At 45.5% G+C, this 18,746-nt stretch overlaps 4 protein-coding genes across 7 annotated transcripts in view; all 4 read left to right on the top strand.

Moving 5' to 3' along the window:
* Positions 1-8,565, top strand: part of myo10l3 (myosin X, like 3) — a 67,858-nt gene extending 59,293 nt beyond the window's left edge. The window contains exons 28-41 of the mRNA XM_079732052.1: positions 119-214; positions 417-510; positions 910-965; positions 1,322-1,464; positions 2,146-2,340; positions 2,807-2,964; positions 3,783-3,906; positions 4,295-4,592; positions 4,742-4,949; positions 5,362-5,498; positions 5,615-5,738; positions 5,841-6,305; positions 6,468-6,659; positions 6,780-8,565. Of these exons, the coding sequence (XP_079588178.1) occupies positions 119-214; positions 417-510; positions 910-965; positions 1,322-1,464; positions 2,146-2,340; positions 2,807-2,964; positions 3,783-3,906; positions 4,295-4,592; positions 4,742-4,949; positions 5,362-5,498; positions 5,615-5,738; positions 5,841-6,305; positions 6,468-6,659; positions 6,780-6,884 (2,395 nt within the window). The 3' untranslated portion in view covers positions 6,885-8,565. The remainder of the gene's footprint in view (positions 1-118; positions 215-416; positions 511-909; positions 966-1,321; positions 1,465-2,145; positions 2,341-2,806; positions 2,965-3,782; positions 3,907-4,294; positions 4,593-4,741; positions 4,950-5,361; positions 5,499-5,614; positions 5,739-5,840; positions 6,306-6,467; positions 6,660-6,779) is intronic.
* A 155-nt stretch (positions 8,566-8,720) lies between these two features.
* Positions 8,721-11,715, top strand: pttg1ipb (PTTG1 interacting protein b). Its single transcript, XM_079732084.1, has 7 exons — positions 8,721-8,894; positions 9,283-9,338; positions 9,446-9,554; positions 9,689-9,791; positions 10,414-10,479; positions 10,605-10,651; positions 11,059-11,715. Exons 1-7 carry the CDS (start codon positions 8,801-8,803, stop codon positions 11,100-11,102), a joined length of 519 nt encoding a protein of 172 aa, XP_079588210.1. The 5' UTR covers positions 8,721-8,800; the 3' UTR covers positions 11,103-11,715.
* A 50-nt stretch (positions 11,716-11,765) lies between these two features.
* Positions 11,766-15,235, top strand: sumo3b (small ubiquitin like modifier 3b). The gene is made up of 4 exons (XM_079732085.1): positions 11,766-12,083; positions 12,597-12,725; positions 12,897-12,968; positions 14,109-15,235. The coding sequence occupies exons 1-4, from the start codon at positions 11,910-11,912 to the stop codon at positions 14,172-14,174; spliced, it is 441 nt and encodes a 146-aa protein (XP_079588211.1). The 5' UTR covers positions 11,766-11,909; the 3' UTR covers positions 14,175-15,235.
* Positions 15,236-16,458: 1,223 nt separating this feature from the next.
* The window catches only part of fmnl2a (formin-like 2a), a 50,724-nt gene continuing 48,436 nt past the window's right edge, over positions 16,459-18,746 (top strand). For all 4 annotated transcript variants that reach the window (XM_079731978.1, XM_079731980.1, XM_079731981.1 and 1 more), the window contains exon 1: positions 16,459-16,990. In XM_079731978.1, coding sequence (XP_079588104.1) covers positions 16,877-16,990 — 114 coding nt within the window. In that variant the 5' untranslated portion in view covers positions 16,459-16,876. The remainder of the gene's footprint in view (positions 16,991-18,746) is intronic.

Genomic DNA, 18,746 nt, shown 5'->3' with positions numbered 1-18,746 from the left:
CAGACTTTGTTTTTCGTAAAGCTAGGTCAGCTTTCATTTTCTGCAACTCATTTTCACACAGAATATCATCTTGATTGTCATTATATCAAACTAATTTTGGAATGTTTCTTTTTTAAAGGCAAATTGTCGATAACCACGAAAAGGAAAACGCCCTGAACATTGTTACAGAAGAGCGTACTTATCATATCTACGCAGAAACCCCGGAGGACGCCAGGTACGCCTTTATAAACGTCTATCATTGTACCAGACCCCCCTACCACCGACATTACATTAGCCTTCATCACGTTACCACAGAAATAACACCTAGAAGCCAAGCTCCCCCTGCTGGCCAACGGTGGAACTGAAACGTGCTAATTCCTTTCACATGGTTCTCTCCCTCTCTCCCTCTCTGCTGTGAACTCTCGCTGACCCCCCAGCGGTTGGTTCAATGTGCTGAGTCGCGTCCACACTGCCAGCCCGGAGCAGCGCATGGAGATGCACCACGAGCAGGCCAACCCAAAGAATGCTGTGGTTAGTGCTGGCTCCCTTCCCAAGGCCAGATACTTATCCTTATACTCAGACTTATACTTATCCTTATACTGCTCGGATTTGGAAGCATGCAACTCAATAAATTGTAGGCTAATCACAAGGCCTGGTTTTCATTTCATTGTTTTTAAAACAATTAAATCGAGGCACGGTACCACATCCCAGATTTAGATTGGACTGGCCAGTCCTGTAATTTGTCGAAATTAGAAATAATTGAAATATACGTTTACATCCAAATTTCGTCTAGTATTGACGAGATCATCCTTAAAGTATTGTTGACCGTGAGCCTCTGGCGTTTATGACATTATCTCTGCTCTCATAATCCGATTACATGATAACAGTGATGATGAGGTTCTCACTGGTGAATCGCTCTTTTGTCTGTAGGGCACGCTGGACGTAGGCCTGATAGATTCTGTGTGTGCGTCAGACAATCCTGACAGGTGAGTCTTCCAAGCAGCCCAGATGATCTGCTCTTGTTCTCACAGTCACCCGTCATAGTCCCCTCCCCAGAACAGAAACCATGTGGCTCAGGAGGTGGAGCGGGTTGGCTGGTAACCGGAAGGTTGCTAGTTCGAGTGTCGAGGTGTCTCTGAGTAAGACACTTCACCCTGACTTCTCCCGACGAGCTGGCTGTCGCCTTGTATGGCTGACACCTCCGTCGGTGTGCGAATGTGTGCATGAATGGGTGAATGTCAGGCAATATTGTGAAGCGCTTTGAGTGGCCACTGGTCAGAAAAGCGCTTTATGAAAATGCATTCCATTTACAATAAACACCCCCTGTCCAATGTGTTCCCAGACCCAACTCCTTCGTGATCATCACGGCCAATCGGGTGATCCACTGCAACACGGACATGGCGGAGGAGATGCACCACTGGATCAGCCTGCTGCAGAAACCCAAGGGAGACTCCAGGGTCGACGGCCAGGAGTTCCTGGTCCGGGGTCAGTGGATTTGGTTGTTTGGTTGTTGTTATACCACAATGTCTGTCTGCATGTTATTGTTGTTGTGTTTGTTGTCCATCTGTTGTTAACTGTCGGCGCACGGCCCTTACCTGTACTTGTGATGTGAAAAAGAATTTCCTCTCGGGGACAATAAAGTCTAAAGTCAAAGTCAATGTGTTGAATGCTTGATTCTGATTGGTCGATTCTAAGGGTTTGTATTATTTTGCACTTCTGACTTTTAACTGTTTTTAATCAATGCACTACAGTGCACTACACTATCAAACATTTAAATCAACAGTTAACAGTTATGTGGTCAAAAACACAGTGGAGGAATAATTGTATATGTTTGTAATTCAATAAAATATCGGAAATAATGTACTTCAGCCGTAGTAAGCAACATCGGCTTCACCTTGGGCCACATCACCACCCACATTTTATCCCGTAGTAGCTCATTCCTTACCTAAATCGAATTAAACTCTAAAAGCTTACACAGCATTACGTTGGCGTTTTGTAAATATTGTCTTGTCTAAAATGCTCGGTAAGCACAGCAAGCGATGTGTTTACTATCAACAGAGACCATAATTGGATACATGACCTTATGTAAGCCAAGATAGCTTATTTGCACTGTAGCGCTACTTTGATTTGCTGAACTTATTTTATATTGTTAACATTGACATTTAGGCTGGCTCCACAAAGAGATGAAATCGGGCGCCAAGAGCACGTCCCTGAAGCTGAAGAAGCGCTGGTTCGTCCTGACCACCAGCTCCCTGGACTACTACAAGACTTCGGAGCGCAGCGGCGCTAAGCTGGGCACCCTGGTGCTGAACAGCCTCTGCTCCATCGTCCAGCCCGACGAGAAGGTCTTCAAGGAGAGCGGTACGTTTCCACGCGCTCTGACGTCTCCTCCGGTTCCTGCCGGAGGTCTCGTTGAGGAACATCGAGGAACTCACCGAGGCCTTGAGAATCACCGGGCTGAAACAAGGATCATACAACGTGGAACGGGTGTGGCTTCGGCTTAGCTCAGGTGTTGGAGCAGGTTGACTTGTGACTGGAAGGTTGCTAGTTCGATCCCTGCTCCTCCTATATGAGTGCCGAGTTATCCCTGAGCAAGACACTGCTCCCGACGAGCTGGCTATCGCCTTGCATGATTTACTCCGTCTGTGTGTGTATTAACCGTTGTAAGTGTTTTGGATAAAAGCTGTCTGCCCTAAAATATAAAAAAGTAAAAATGTAGAACACGTCTCTCCCTTGTGAAATGTCCTTTTAACCCCTGAATGACGTGTCGAAGGGCAGACTGCCAAGAATGGAGCCATCGGTCTGACGCCCCTCTGCCCTCACACAGGCTACTGGAACATCATCGTGCACGGGCGCAAGCACTCGTACCGCCTGTACACCAAGATGCTGAACGAGGCCATGAGGTGGGCGTCCGCCATACAGGGGGCCATCGACAGCAAGGTGCCCATCGAGACCCCCACCCAGCAGCTCATCAGGGACATCAAGGTAGAGACCCCTCACAGAGCACACGACCCAACGTCACCCATCATGATGTTTGCCCAGTAACGCCGGTTGAATTCACTCATTGTTTAACCGGTTCTCATTTGCATTTCTTTGGCAACTCGAATCCATGCCAGCTTCTTAACCAGGTTGCAGACAGTGTAGTTCTTAAGTGAGGTACTTAAATATAGTGTGTGTGTGTGTGTGTGTGTGTGTGTGTGTGTGTGTGTGTGTGTGTGTGTGTGTGTGTTTGTGTGTGTGGTGATGCTGCCTAAAGGTACACTATGCCATTCTTATTCGACAGCCTCTTTGAATAATATGTTTTTGGGCCGGCTGTTAATCTGGTAATGTTTTTGTCAAGGCTCTCAAAGCCGTGTTTGGCTCTGGTCCAATAGGAATATATAAACACACAGCCGTTGCCAGTAGAGGAATGGTAATGCACATTATCTGTCTATTGGGCTGACAGCACCACATAGTGGAGTGAGTGCATAGTGTACCTTTTCTTTTACTCTGCTTTCCTACTGTTCCTCAAGTGCTCCTTCTGTTATTGATCCGATTGTGTCTGAATTACTGAATTACTGCAGTTCATTTTGTACCCATTTGAGGTTTTATAAAAGTGCTTCGGAAGCAAATGATTGAATTACTCTGTGGGATTGTGTGAGATTCCCCGGCGCAAGTAAATGTAATAATTGAATGACAAACATTCAACCTTTTTAAGTGCTTCTTCCTGCTGCCTGCATGCCACAGCAACGCCTGCAACTTAGGATTTTGAGTTCATGATCTATAAACCACTGGAGGGCTCATGCTCCCCTCTCTGTCCCCAGGAGAGCAGTCTGAATGTGGAGGCGGTGGAGCAGACCTACTGGAGGAACCCCATCCTGAGATACACCCAGCATCCCCTGCACTCCCCTCTCCTACCACTGCCTTACGGAGACGTCAGTGTCCATTGTAAGTGCGGAAGCCTGCTGTTATATCCACCGTTAAACACTAGTATCCAGTTTCATGAACCTGGGGTGCGGCAGTAGCTCGGGAGGTAGAGCGGGGTTGACTGGAAACCGGAAGGTTGCTAGTTCGATTCCCAGCTCCTTCGATTCCCGGCTCCTCCGAGTGTCCGAGCGTCCGAGGTGTCCCTGAGCGAGACGCCTCACGCCGACTGCACCCGACGAGCTGGCTGTCGCCCTGCGTGGTTGACTCGGCCGTCAGTGTGTGAATGAGTGAATGAATGGGTGTAAGTCGCTTTGGATAAAAGTCTCAGCAAAATCCCCTGACGTAGATGCAACGGACCTCCGGCTGTGTGTTTTGGAGTCCAACCTGTACCTGTGTCCGTTCCCTGCAGTGCAAAAGGAGAAGGGCTACTCCAGCCTTCAGGACGAGGCGGTGAAGATCTTCAACTCCCTGCAGGAGATGGAGGCGGTGTCGGACCCCGTGCCCATCGTCCAGGGCATCCTGCAGACCTGCCAGGACCTGCGGCCGCTCAGAGACGAGGTCTACTGTCAGCTGATCAAACAGACCAATCACGTCCCCCAACCCAACAGCCTGGCCAATCGCGCCCACTGGCACCTACTCACCTGTATGGCCTGCACATTCCTCCCCAGCAGGGTTATCCTGCGCTACCTCAAGTTTCACCTAAAAAGGTAATCGGGTCAGAACTGCTGCCGTCTCAGAGAGGCCTTTATTGCTGTGTTTTGTCAATATATAAAGGAATTTAACTTTACCGAATGTATCTCGCCTGTGTTCCCTTCACGTATCTTTATAAACGTCTTAATCCCGGGGGATTCCACAGGATTAAGGAGCTGTTTCCTGGCTCAGAGATCGAACTGTTTGCCCATTTCATCGGCGAGTCGCTGAAGAAGACCAAGTGCCGGGAGTACGTTCCCTCCCAGGAAGAGATCGTCGCCCTCGTCACCAGACAGGAGATGACCACCACAGTCTACTGCCACGGCGGGGGGTCCTGCAAGATCTCCATCAACTCCCACACCACTGCTGGAGAGGTAGGCTGTAGACCGGACTATAGATAGGCTGTGGATGGGTTCACGTCTCATGTTCCTACACAGACAGGAGAACATCTCTTCATTAAAGGAATGTTTCCATTTGCACAAAATTCATGTGTGTAGGAGCCGGATAATGTAGGTGCTGTGATTGTTTTAGTCAGAGCTGAAAGGTGCTGGGTTTGATTCCCAATGTCTGCAGACTACCTGCAGGTACCCTTGAGCGAGATGCCTAAGCCCTACCTGTTCATTTCAGATTTTCATCTATCTGAATTAGCTTTAGATAAAAGCATCTGCTTACTTAGTAAATGTTGAACGTTCGTAGCTGTATTTACTGCGTTTTTCAAAAACACTTCCAAACCAAAGCTTAAAGTGCAATTTAATGTCTGACTAACGTCAATGCCCTGATGTCCAGGTGGTGGAGAAGCTGATCAGAGGCTTGGCGATGGAGGACAGCAGGAACATGTTCGCTCTGTTCGAGCACAAGAACAACATCGACCGGGCGGTGGAGAGCCGGGTGATCGTTGCTGACGTTCTGGCTAAGTTTGAGCGGTAAGTCGCCCGAGAGATCACATTGTTTAAGTCAAATATGCCGCTCAGTTAAGATGCAAAGTTTAAAACGACAAACATGCAGTTCAATTAATCATTTGAATCATTTCCCCCATCAGACTGGCTGGCAGTGAGGAAGAGGAGGACGAAGGACACTGGAAACTCTACTTCAAACTCTACTGCTTCCTGGACGTGGAGAGCATGCCCAAGGAAGGCGTGGAGTTTGCGTTCATGTTTGAGCAGGTGAGTCACACTGCCACTCGCACGGACGCTCACACGGAGCCGTCCGGAGGTGAGGTCCACCTCCCGGTGCTAAACCCTCCCCTTGCGGGTCCCCCCACTCAGGCCCACGAGAGCCTGACCAGCGGCCACTTCCCCGCCCCGGAGGAGACCCTGCAGCACCTGGGGGCCCTGCGCCTGCAGTTCCTCCACGGCGACAAGGCCCGGGTCAACTGGACCCTGGAGAACGTGTACCCCATGGGCCGCCTGCGTAGCCGCATCCTGCACTTCACCAAGGCGGGGGCCGCGGGCCAGACGGGCCAGACGGGCCAGACGCTGGAGCGGCGGAGGACCAGCTTCCTGGAGGGCACCCTGCGGAGGGGCCTGAAGACGGGCTCCATGAAGAAGCAGCGCATGGAGGAGGAGCAGATGCTGGAGATGTGGGTCAAGGAGGAGACGTCGGCCACCAGAGCCAGCGTCCTGGAGAAGTGGTCCCGCATCCGGGGGCTCGACCAGCACCAAGCCATGCTGAAGTACATGACCATCATCAAGGAGTGGCCCGGCTACGGCTCCACGCTGTTTGATGTGGAGGTAAATATCCGGGAGACTGGGTTTGATGTTTGGTCGTGTGTGTGTGTGTGTGTGTGTGTGTGTGTGTGTGTGTGTGTGTGTGTGTGTGTGTGTGTGAGTTAAAAAGCCTGCGTTGTTGACATGAGAGTCGATTTGACGGGGCTGTTTGTGTTGTGTTTGTAGTGCAAAGAGGGAGGCTTCCCTCACGATCTGTGGCTCAGTGTGAGCGCGGAGAACATCTCGGTCTACAAGAGAGGAGACCCTAAGCCTCTTGAGACCTTCCCGTACGAGCACATCGTCTTCTTCGGCGCTCCTCAGCCCTGCACTTACAAGATCACCGTGGACGAGAGGGAGATGTTATTTGAGACGCCGCAGGTACGTTCACATCATTGTGGGCTCAACGCCACACGTGTGATGTTCTTCTGGAGGACAGTGATTGCTATATTGCTTGTAGAGCATCTTGATTCTTAATTTCTGGTTTTCTATGTGTTTCAGGTCGGGGAGATCACCAAGATCATGAAGGCCTACATCAACATGATCGTGAAGAAGCGTTGTAGCGTGAGATCTGTGTCGAGCTACGGAACCAACTGGATCCGGTGATGGTCAGGGCAGAACGGGTCCTGTGCTGTACAGAACCAGACCCAACCGGACCATGGGGGGAAAGACCAGGGAAGACCCCGAAGCAAAATCACTTGCAGAAGAAAATCGTAGAGCTTTGAATGGACCATTGAACGATATTGTCGAACTTTGGCAATATGAAGAATGGTTGCAAAAGTTTGTACAGAAAGACAAAAATAACTCCTGCTTATTGCAACACACAAAACGCTAGCGTCTGCACAACTATAAGCTAATCTTTCCACAGGGTATTGCTTCCTCTGATACAGGCTTCGTTTTGAATGTCCTTGACGCTTACTCATGTTATTTACACTGGTGGTAGCTGTTATCTTGCTTACAGTTCCCTTCTGTAGTCATCGCCATTTAAAAGTATTTTTCATTTTTTGCATTTAAAACCATAAACCAGGGTGGGAATTCGACCAAGCGTGCATTTATATGTTCAACGTCAACCATGCTTAACGAATCTAATCACATGCACGGACAATTCTGTAAAAAGCAATGAGCTATTTCACTATCATTTAGCATTTTCCCCTTTAAGTCCCTGTCCGTAATTTAGGGTCCCTCGGGTAAACGGGCGATACCACATCATGAGAACAGAACAGCATCTACACTTTATTGCCTTAAGTGGGTTTTCACAGTACATTTCCAACGTCCACCATTTTTGACTAAATAGTCAATGTATATGGCCATTTACAAATGTACGAAGGTGGCAACACCATGTTTCTAGATATGGAAACGTTTGCCTTCTCATACATTTGCAGAGACGAGAGGAATCCACCCTGTAGGGCAATGCGTTTCACGAAAGGTGCCATTCACTGTAAATGGTTGTACAACTGTTTGCCGCTTGTATGTGTAACGTTACTGTTAGACTCTTTCTCAGTATTGATCTGTTATATTTTTGAACAGAGTTGGTCAATGAAATGATTTGCGACTGGAGCTGTTACTCGAGGACTGAGGAGCGAGCATGACGCAGCTTGGCTACCCCATGTCTGAAGGATGTATCTTGTCTGTTTTTAGATAGTGTCAAGTGTCTGTGAGGCTTATTTATTATGTGGACTATTGATGACGGGAGAGAGTGAGCTTGGCAGGGAGAATTCACAAGCACCGATGTTGTGAGGACAGTCACAGAAACTAATTGTGATGATGCTGTTTTGTGTTTGGATTTCTGAATGAATTGTGTGTTCTCGGATACAACTAAATTGTACCACGATCGATGCAACATTGGATGTTAACGTGCTCAAAAGTGTATGTGCATAAAAGTGATCAAAGGAATGTCGTATGGTCTCAAACGAACAGGCTGTAGCTCCCAATGTTATGGCTGGCTGTGCTTGTTGAATGTTTAATCTAGGTCAGGAAGTCTGGGACACTCTGAATGATGTTAAAGCAGGGAAACATGCATTTGCCAAGCTATTGCCCACCATAACAATGAAATCCACTAAGACTGTACAGATTGTCTTCACCTAACGTCACAGCACCGCCCGTCTTCCACTGCTCTCTCCAGTCTGTCTGATCTAGAGGGAGGCTTTCTGGTAACGCTGCCGGCGGCCATTCCAGAGACTCCCCTACCGTTGAAACACGACTGTTCCTTCTGCTTGTTTTGAACAAAAAGACAACGTTTTATAACTGAATTTAAATATGCTTTAATAAATTATTGTATTTCATTAAGCAGTGTGGTTGTGGTTGTTTTTTTTCACTGTGGTGTGGTGACGAAATGAAACGGAGCATGAAATAAGGGTTGTGGAAGACTTCCTTTGGCCCACGGGGCCCTGGGGCCCGTGACGTCAGACCTTGATAAAAAAGAAAAAAGAAAAAGAAGGAAGGTATCCACCCCTCTTCAGCTGCTTACAAATCCGGGACTCAAAAGTTTTGCTTTAGTGAAACAATTTTGGCCAAATCCCGAAATGTCCGGAATGTATAGAATAGCGTTTTTAGTTGTGATCTTCGCCCTGAGCGGAATCAGAAGCGGCGACTCGCAGACCGTGGATCCTCCGGGAGGTGAGTTCTTTTGCTACTTCATTAGCCACTTAGCTTCTCCTCTTGGTCATTGGCTCAGGTCACAAGTTTACCTCAGGATCAAAACATGACCAAAACAAACCCGTCTCTCCCTTTAACCGGGTCATTGCGATTAGTTTTTTTTTTTTTGCACGACACCAAATATATTTAGCTTGTATTTGATTTTGTAATTAATTTGCGCAATTAATTACAAAATTAATTTGCGCAACTGGATGCGAAATGTTCAGCTTTAAACTCAGTGTATCTGTTCCACTTGTTTTACTCACAATACTGCTGAACATGGGGTTATTACATGCTTATACCTAAATAAGTCGTAGCCATGCCCTACTTTGAATAAACTCACATTATTATGTTATAATTCCAATTTCAGTCCCTTGTGCCTCAAAGTCCAACACCACTTGTGAAGACTGCCTTAAGAATGTCACTGTAAGTAAAAAAAAAATATATATACAAAATAAATGTCAATATAACGTAGAAGCCTTTGTTCAATATTCAATGAAAATAAAAGGAGCACATTTCTATGTCTGTTTCAGTGTTTGTGGTGCATGTCAACGAAGGAATGTGTGGACTACCCTGTGAGAAGCATCCTGCCTAAGGCCAGTGTGTGTCCATTAAATAATGCACGATGGGGTCTCTGCTGGGGTAAGACAAGAAGATTCTGACCAGCAAACAAAAATCGTATTCTTCATGTATCTCTCAAGGTCCCATTTCCCCTCAACGTCGTAATAATGATGTCCCCCATGTCCCCCCTTTGTTACGTTTGGTGTCATCTCCAGTCAACTTCCAGAGCCTGATCATTACCATGTCAGTGCTGGCAGGCATCATCATCATTGCCATTCTGGTTTGCTGTTTCTGCTGCTGTAAATGTGAAAAAATCGGGTAAGCAGTGAATTAAACCGCTTTAGTTTTTCATCAAATCAGCTGAGGGGCTATCCTGTGTGACCAGGCTCACGAGTCACAAGGCTAAGTGTACTTTGTAATTTGGCTCAGTTCCCCAGCCAAGAAGAAGGAACACAATGAACTCCTATTGTTGCTTGTCAGCCTACATCAGCCTTTGCCCAGGTTCGGCTCAGTTCAGATGCTGTTGTTCAAGATGGGCTTAATTTCCGCTAATCCACCTTCAAGTTGAACTTAAATGCACTCTTCACTAGTCATTGGAATGGGAATGGTTTATTCAGTTAGGTACGGTGTGTGTGTGTGTCTGTGTGTGTGTGTGTGTGTGTGTGTGTGTGTGTGGTGTTAGATCCGTGTCTGTGTGTGTGTGCTTGTGCACGTGGTGTTAGATCCCTGTCTGTGGGTATGTCTGTGTTTGTGCACGTAGTGTCACATCCCTGTGTGGGTTTGTGCACGTGGTGTTAGATCCCTACCTGTGTGGATGTCTTTGTTATACACTACGAGACTCCGAGCATGTCTCTGCTTGTAAGGCCAACTGCCAAGCAAGTTTGTCACGTTGGTCTCTTGAGTCCAAGCGGCTCACTCTGTGGATTATGTTGAACTCCAGGAACAAGCGAGAGGACGCAAGAGCGGCCCAACAGGAACGCGCCAGGAAGGCCCGCAAGGATGAGAGGTAATTGAGTGTTGGGTACTGCTTGGCTCCAGATACGGTCAGCGTTATCAACAGGTTGCAGTGGTCACCTTCAACCTTCAGACATCCTTGATCTTAACACGTGCCTTTTGTTTTTATGTAAACAGAAAGTCTGAGATGAATGTGCGTCACGAAGAAGTCAGGAAGAAATATGGTAAGAAACCTTCATCTGCATGAATCCTGTCTTTTTTTTAAGGAAACGTTACACTCTCCCTTTAATATCAACAGTATACTTATTAACAGACTAAGGTGGTAAAATGTGATCTTAAATAATTTATGATTTAACGGCGCCCCCTATTGGAGGGATCTGACTTTGTCATTGTTCAGTCACCCATCGGAACTTGTAAGATGTAATAAATTATATAAAATGCTCTAATAATTAATGAATGAGCACTAAGTAACTAAATATTACTCTTCTAGAACGCTGATCTACAGTTAGTTAAAATCTATTCCAGAAGTAAATCTCAACTCAACATTAATAGATAACTTGAAACTTTGTAGTGACAGCAGTAAAAAATATTTCACAGGGCTGTTAATGAAATTTTGTTTACCTTTTAATAGGTCTTACAAAGGGGAATCCTTATTCACGCATGGATGACAATTAAGAAACAATCCAGGAGAAGAAGACGCAATAGTAACAGAATCTCAATACGTATTGTGTCTTTAATCAGAAATTGTTGTGATGTTGTATCGTTAGGCCCCTGTGGATTATCGTTCCTATCAAGTAGAATGTGTTAAACTGTGATGTTAGATTTTTATTTCATGCCAATGACAGATAAAGAATGTGATGTAGAACCTTGTAAATCGAAAATGCACTCCATTGAATCATATTTCATTATATTGGCTCTTTACATAGATATCATGTGATTATGTTTTCCACTGTAGTCATTTATTTCTGTTATGCTGTATGTTTCATTATCAAAAAGAGTAAAACCTTATATTGACTTGTCACTTTTGCGCAATGCTAGTAAACCATATATTAATTTGTGTCCCTCTGAAATTAATCTAATTGGGATGTATAGCAAATAGCAAAAAAGTATTAGCAATTATTATTGTAAATTGCAAATGCTATTTCCCATTATTCTTGCATTATCATTTACTTTTGTGCTAATGTTATAGTCAAATAATATTTGTATCCACTTTTAGATTGATCATTATTGACATATTCATGGTTTGTTCTGAAGTATTATGTACCACATAAATACAGTATGATGAAGGTATGTGTCTCCTTGATCTACTAAACCCAACAAACTTGCAAACAACTGGATTTTCTGTATCAACAGTGTGTTTGAACCTAGAAAGATCAGTTGTGCAAATAGTCCCTGTCTGTTTCTGACTCCACGGGCACGCGAACATGTGCTTGCGCGCACACGTATCCACGTTCCCGAAAAATGCGAAACACGTGACATGGAATGGTCCAATCACAATTTCGTAATGTGCGCGCTCCCGGTCGAAACCTAACAGACCGAGGAAGAGCCGCCTGCAGACCCGCTAACGCACTGCCCGCTGCCTGGATAGCAATCTGTTTTCACATTGGAAGTGAGGTCTCGGGGAGAAACTGCACAATGTCTGAAGAAAAGCCAAAGGTTAGTGCTGGTTTGCCATGAAATAAACTATTGTGCATGTGTAATCATTGTTTTGTACTGTCCTTTGTGAGTTAACGTGAGCTTTGTGGCTAACCTAGCATGGCTAACCATCTTCAGATAGCGCAGCATTTGAGCGGGCAGACCGACAACACAAAGGTGGACAAATGTGCGGATCTTTCTCTTATATGCGAACATCCTTGCATTGTGACGTGTTCATTCTACTCTAAACCATTTGTCTGACACATTATCAGCTATATTGACGTTTGCTGAAGAATAGATGTTTGATAAAGGAACGATTTGTAGTGTTTTTCTTTGCGCCATTGTGCCTTTCTGCGCCAGTTTAACCACGGACTAGCTTGCTATGCTAGTCCGATGGAGCGCCTTGGGTGCGCATCTTCAGCCAGCACCAGGCGAGTGGTGCGCACTTCTGCTGCAGACCTCGGTTCTGTAGGTGGTCCTCAGTGCAGGTTGTGGTGCACGGGATGCTGAGCGTGTGTGTGTGTGTTTTTCCAGGAAGGTGTGAAGACGGAGAACGACCATATTAATCTTAAAGTAGCGGGTCAAGACGGGTCGGTCGTACAGTTCAAAATCAAAAGGCACACTCCGCTCAGCAAGTTAATGAAGGCATACTGCGAACGACAGGTGGGTCTACTACTGAAGTCATGTAGTCTATGACTTGGCTGGCGAGTGAAAACTCAAGAGCCACCTTTCCTGCATTTTTTTCGATCAATAACCGAATGTCAACATTTCCCCCAGCTCCTTGTCTGATGTTTCATGTTTGGTTTTGAGAACATCTTGTCTTGTGTTTTGCAGGGCTTGGCGATTCGTCAGATAAGGTTTAGGTTTGATGGACAGCCAATCAACGAGACGGATACCCCTGCACAGGTTGGTTCCCTAAGACAGAAAACGCTCTTTATCCTCTTTTCATGTCCCACAATGTTGCTGAATGTATTGCCCACTCCTCAGATAAGTCGACGATGCACATTTTCCAATGGGCTTGTCGTTGAATTGCCTCAAAGTCTATATTTCAAAATAGTTTTGCTCAAGGATGAACGTTGACCACATTGTCAAACTTTTGGCCAAAAATTGTAACTGTTACTATTGGCAAAGGAAACTTGCATCACAATAATTAAGGACTTTTAACCTGGAAAAGAGCATTGTTATTGTGCAAGCTTTAGATATTTTATCACCCTAATCAGTACTGTCTTGCCCCTTGGCACTTGATTGTGATGCTCTTTACTTATTGCTTGACAGTTTACCCCAAGGCAGGCGTATTATTCAAATAAGAAACTGCTATATTAACACATGGGATGGTGAAGCACTAGCTGTTGCCCAGTCGTTGTGGTTTGCATGCAGAATGCAAGCATTGCTCCCTTTTCAAAGTAACCTCAGTGCGGTGGGGGGGCGCTGCAGCTAGGGCTTGGCAATGCATCCTCGCTGTTGGGGACCATAACCTACTTTCTCAGCTGAGCGTAGCGGGTTTACTAGATAATACGATTATTCTTCACCTGATGTCAACGGCGAGGGGAGAGTGGTGCGATTTATGTTTTGCGACTCTGCTTTTTCCTATCGCCAAAACCTTTTGTCAATCCTTAATGGTCCTGCAATAAATGACCTAACTCTGTTACTTTTATCATAGTGGTTCTATTCTGTTGCAGTTGTATTTCTCCGGTAACCGAAATTAAGTGTCAAGTGCCCCGTGCACAGCTGTCGACATCTAGGTCTACCTAAGCATGTCATGCTCTTACTATAAGGTGCTTTGTTTGGCAACGCTGGCTTTTTACATCCTGTCTTGAAGAACGGATAGGTAGATAAGGTGTGCTCCCACAACGCATTGCTGTGGTCCTGTAGACCGATGCTTATGAATTTGGCATCCAAAGCAATGCACATACAAAGGCGCTTGAAGACCATGTGTGCATTGTTACGGGCCAGATTAAAATAAATACCCTATGGATGTTCGAGGGGATGTCTGTTGTGTTGTTATGTTTGTGTCCCGAGCCTTAGTTTTATTTGTGTGTTTTTCAGTTGGAGATGGAGGACGAAGACACAATTGATGTATTTCAACAACAGACGGGAGGCTCCCTCTCCTAAGAGGACCATGAACAAACCTTCGAGGACTCAACCCCCCCGGGAGAGCGTCCTCTTCTCTCATTGTTATTGTTTCTTATGTTTTGGATCCTTCCTTCTTCTACCTTCACCCAAACTGAAAGCTCTATAATTCATTCAGGGATATTTCATTGTGGCCAGATCCTAACATCGCCACCATGTTCAAAATGCTAAAGTAGCGTGTACTATTTATCTAGTATGACATGTTCCAGACACGAGCAAGCTGGCCCGCAGGGAAACACAAAGGGAGGTCCGTTAGCGATGTCTAAGATTAATATGCCATCGCCCGCTTAGTGTCTGTTTCTGTACCTGCGGTGAAACTGCGGTTCTGAGTGCGCCCCACTGCGCCCTCAGAATACTGGGTGGAAGAGAGCTGGGATAAAGATGTGTTGGATTTCTTAAAAAATAGATAAATATATATATATATATGTATAAACGTATACATACAACTCATTTTAGTTATCTTTAAAGGAACAACGGTCAAACTAATGTCTGATTTATCCATATTCCATCTTTAACTAAAGGAACGAAAGAAGTATGTATATGGACACTTGACCTCAATTATGTCGCTCCCCTTGCGTGAAGTGATAATAAACGACGTTAATGTAACCCGGACCAAAAATGCTACGTGAATAGCTTTCCGAATGAAGCAGTATAGTGTGTCAGGGTGTTAGATCCCACTGCTTAAAGGCTTTACGTCACGTTGGAGCAGAGATAAGTTCAGTTGTGTTTTCCTGCCCCCTCCTCAGTCCTTCGGCCATACAAAAAAAAGGGAATTCCCGCCCCCCAGCGTCCCAAGTCCTCTAGTCCCCAACAGGCTTCATTCTTTAAAAATCAACATTATTACCTAATCATTGAGGTATTCCTCTTTTTGGGAGTTTTGGAGTTCTTTGTCAAGACATTACTGGCACACTGATCTGAGCGATGGCTGAGGCCGTACTGGATCTCAGATGCTAGGGGGAATTGGTTAATATCTTCCACAGATAATTGTACATTTTCTTTTTGTTGTCCTTTTACTGTATACAATAAATATAGTTTGGTACTTAGCCTCTTGCATTGATATATCATTTATGTCTAGATTACTTTCAATCCCTCAAGCTGCAACACCCGGTTGCAAGCGTTATTGAATGCAGTTGATAAATTGCCTTATTTTAAGGGGAGTGCCACTGAATTTGACTGTTAGTGGTCATTGCTATACCCTGCAGCACTGCTTTGTTATAAATGTAATTGGCTTATCCAAAGGCATTACATTTATGTATCCCAAGTTAGTGCACATGTGTAGTGTATATTTGAAACTGAAGCTTGTTAGATAAATAGGTGATAAAACATTTGGTACATGATTTACTTTAGTTTGCAAAACGTTATTTCATAATGGCATGTTATTGTACACTAGAGGGCGCTGTTGTACATGGATGTACTGTTCGATTGTTGACTTGGTAGTATGATCACACACGGCTGAATAGGGTCCTTCTCTCAATGTTGTAACCGGTTATCTACTTTCAAATGTATCAGGATTATAAATTAATTTTCTTTTTTTTTAATGGTCTGGCAGTGGGGTCATTTTTGACCTTTTGAAAATGTTTATGGTTTCACAGACACCTTTTCTATAAACTTCAGCAAGTCGTCCAGTGCGACATGGACCTTAAGCACAAAGGCATTACATTTGCGCGCATGTCCAACAGGTGAATAGCCTGTGCATCGGTGGATCAAGGTGTACACTTTATATGCAACCGTGCCAGTTTGGTCTGGTGTGACAGTAGAGCACACAGCTCAAGCACTCTGACATTTACAATAGGGTTATTGCTCGCAAATCTGCAACATTTGGTACATAATGTGAAATGCGTCAGCTGTGCTTGTATCCCTAATGGGGCTCACTTACGCCCAGTGTTTAGTTTCTCCAGAGTCCAGTGAATAACGCCACACCACTGCGCATCTGGATAACTTCTGGATCTTCTCCAATGTGTTGTTGATGTCATCCTCATGTGACTAATGTGGAGTCTTGGACCCCACCCTGTCAGGATATCAAATAACATCCCACCAATGGCTAAAGGGGGCAGAAAAACGTGATCCTAGGATTATATACCTTTGTGTTTTTAAATAAAACAGCATTTCGTGTTAATGAAATCTTGACTTTTTGATTTATTGAAGCACAATGGACTCAAAGTACCACAATGCAACATACAAAACACCGTCTCCTTAGTGACGGGCTTTGGCACGCCCAAGTAGGGGGCTTGTCTCTGAATGGACTCATTGTGGAGAGCGATGTGATTGTGTGCGCTGTGTGTGGACCCCCTTAACTAGCTGGTCAGCACTAGGAGGGATTAGCTACTAGCTTCGCTCTCAGACGGGCATTGCTAAGCCTGAATCATGCACATCGTCATTATTCCCCACTGGGAGTGGAGCCGTAGTTGTGCAAGATGCGGATAGCGGGGACGCGTTTCGTTCCGTCCGCAGGTCGCCCAAGAAGTTTCCCGAGTTCCGACCTCTTCACGAGGTCTCCCGCAGGACGCACAGTCGGGTGTCCGGCTCTCATCACATGTGCTTCACGTTAAACTGCCCCGACCCCGAAAAGACACCGACGGAAAAACGAAACACACAACTTATCACTGAACCCGTGAGACGATTTGTGGGGTGAAAACGGAAACTTTTACGCATTGAGAGGTCCACCAGGGAGGAGGACTGCAACGATGGGGAACGCAGGGAGTATGGATCACCACACCGACTTCAGGGGTCACCATATGCCCTCGAAGCTCCCCATGCCTGAACAAAGTGAACTGGAGGAGAGATTTGCAATCGTGCTGGTAAGGCAACAGTAACACAACTTTGTCATTGTGGGTCCCATCAAAGCTTTGTTCCTCCCAGTAGCCTCATGCAGCTGGGGACAGCTGTGTCTGGGGCTGGACCGCTGGCTCACACGCTGCCTCTTTGTTGGTCCGATCGGCATATTGCATTTTACGGGATCCCCCTCTTTTTACCGTAGAAAGTTATAGCACGTATTTTCTTTTCTGGTAAATGACATGAAGTCATGAAGTACTTGTTCCGATGATCAGAGCAATATTGGAAAAGTAACGTTGGCTGCAAGAAGGCAAAGTACTCCATCTAGATTCAACAAGTCCCTTTGGTTTGCCCTGAGTCTATTGAATACATTTAGAATTTGCGCTCATATTGCTCATTAAGAATTCTGGCTATGAAAGCGTTCTTTTTGTGACTTGTGTGAGGTTTTGTATTCAAAACATCCACCCACTTATCCCAGTGGATCTTCCTCCTCTACATTTCTATTGTTTGGAATAATGTATAGGCGTATAACTAATTATAGGGTACCTTAAAGCTCACAGTTATATGAGGGTGTTTACAGATGTCTGCAAAGGCTTGTCATTCATAGTTTGACATTCAGTAAGAAACAAACCGTAAAGCATAACATAACAGCTTTGTAGATCGGCATACAAGCCATTACCATTACAAACAAAGGAAAATTATTGCTGATTAGCCAAATTTCCAGTTCGACATCAATGGGTGAGCTAACGACTTACACTGTGTGTAAGACGGTTGCAATTATTTAAATTCTGTAAAGTGACAGTAATATGAAACAAACTCGAATGGCATGTCCTGCTGATGAACATGAAAATAGACAGCAGATTGATGCCAATAGACTAGAAGATGGTTTCCAGCTTTGTTGCTGTAAACATCTCCTGAACTGGAGAAGAAACAGCAACACAGTTCAGGGCTTGTGTTGTTTTATTTTCAACCTCCCTAAGCTGTCCGTTTCTGGCACAGACCTGGCTTTGTTTTCTTAAGAGATGCAGTGGCTCAGACCTTCAGCTCCTTAGCCACTTACCAAAATTGGATCAGGTCGTGTCAGGAGTCACAAACATACAGGGTTCCAGTTGTGCCATGTTCTGGTCGCAGGTCAGCCTAATGCATTCCACCCTCGGTGGCTGGAAGCTATCGGATTTCCGAGCAGGGGTTAACATGACAGGGCTATAGGAGACTAAGGCCCTCGTCATAATCTACTCTAATAAGGTCTACTGTCTGGAGATAACATTTACCTGTCAGACCTCGCTGTTTACAAGGGGCCAACTGTTGACCCTGGACGGGTTTGGAGCAAATGCAGTCATGAGGAAGTACAGCAAATGAGTGAGGCGTACTTTCTGCATGATCGCAAAACGTATTGATTCAATTGGAAAATATCAACAACACCTATACCTGAGCTCTAGAGAGAAATAGCTGAATGAGATCTTCTTGTCTGGCTGCCTCCTCTCAGAATCCTCTCCTCTCAAATGCCTGCTTTCCGATCAAAGGCTTTTCTCTGGACCTTGACGGAAGCCCGGAGGTGTCCGGAGGATTTTAGAGCTACAACTCACAGCACCATTTTCTTCCATTTAAAGCGCGATGCATGTCGGGCCTATTGGCTGTCTGCTCCGTTGATTTAATTAGCGAGTGGCAGCGGAGATGATTAGCCGGAGACCCCACCGCTAGAAGGTCCGCCCGGATCCACCTGGCCAGACGGGCAGTGATTTATCTTGTTTGGGCAGCTGGCTTAGTGGTGCCGCTGGGGAG

This window comes from Pollachius pollachius, assembly GCF_949987615.1.
Source record: "Pollachius pollachius genome assembly, chromosome: 3".
NCBI classification, from domain to species: domain Eukaryota; kingdom Metazoa; phylum Chordata; class Actinopteri; order Gadiformes; family Gadidae; genus Pollachius; species Pollachius pollachius.
Note: the sequence above shows the minus strand (reverse complement) of the source record. Positions and strands in the feature narration are given on the sequence as shown.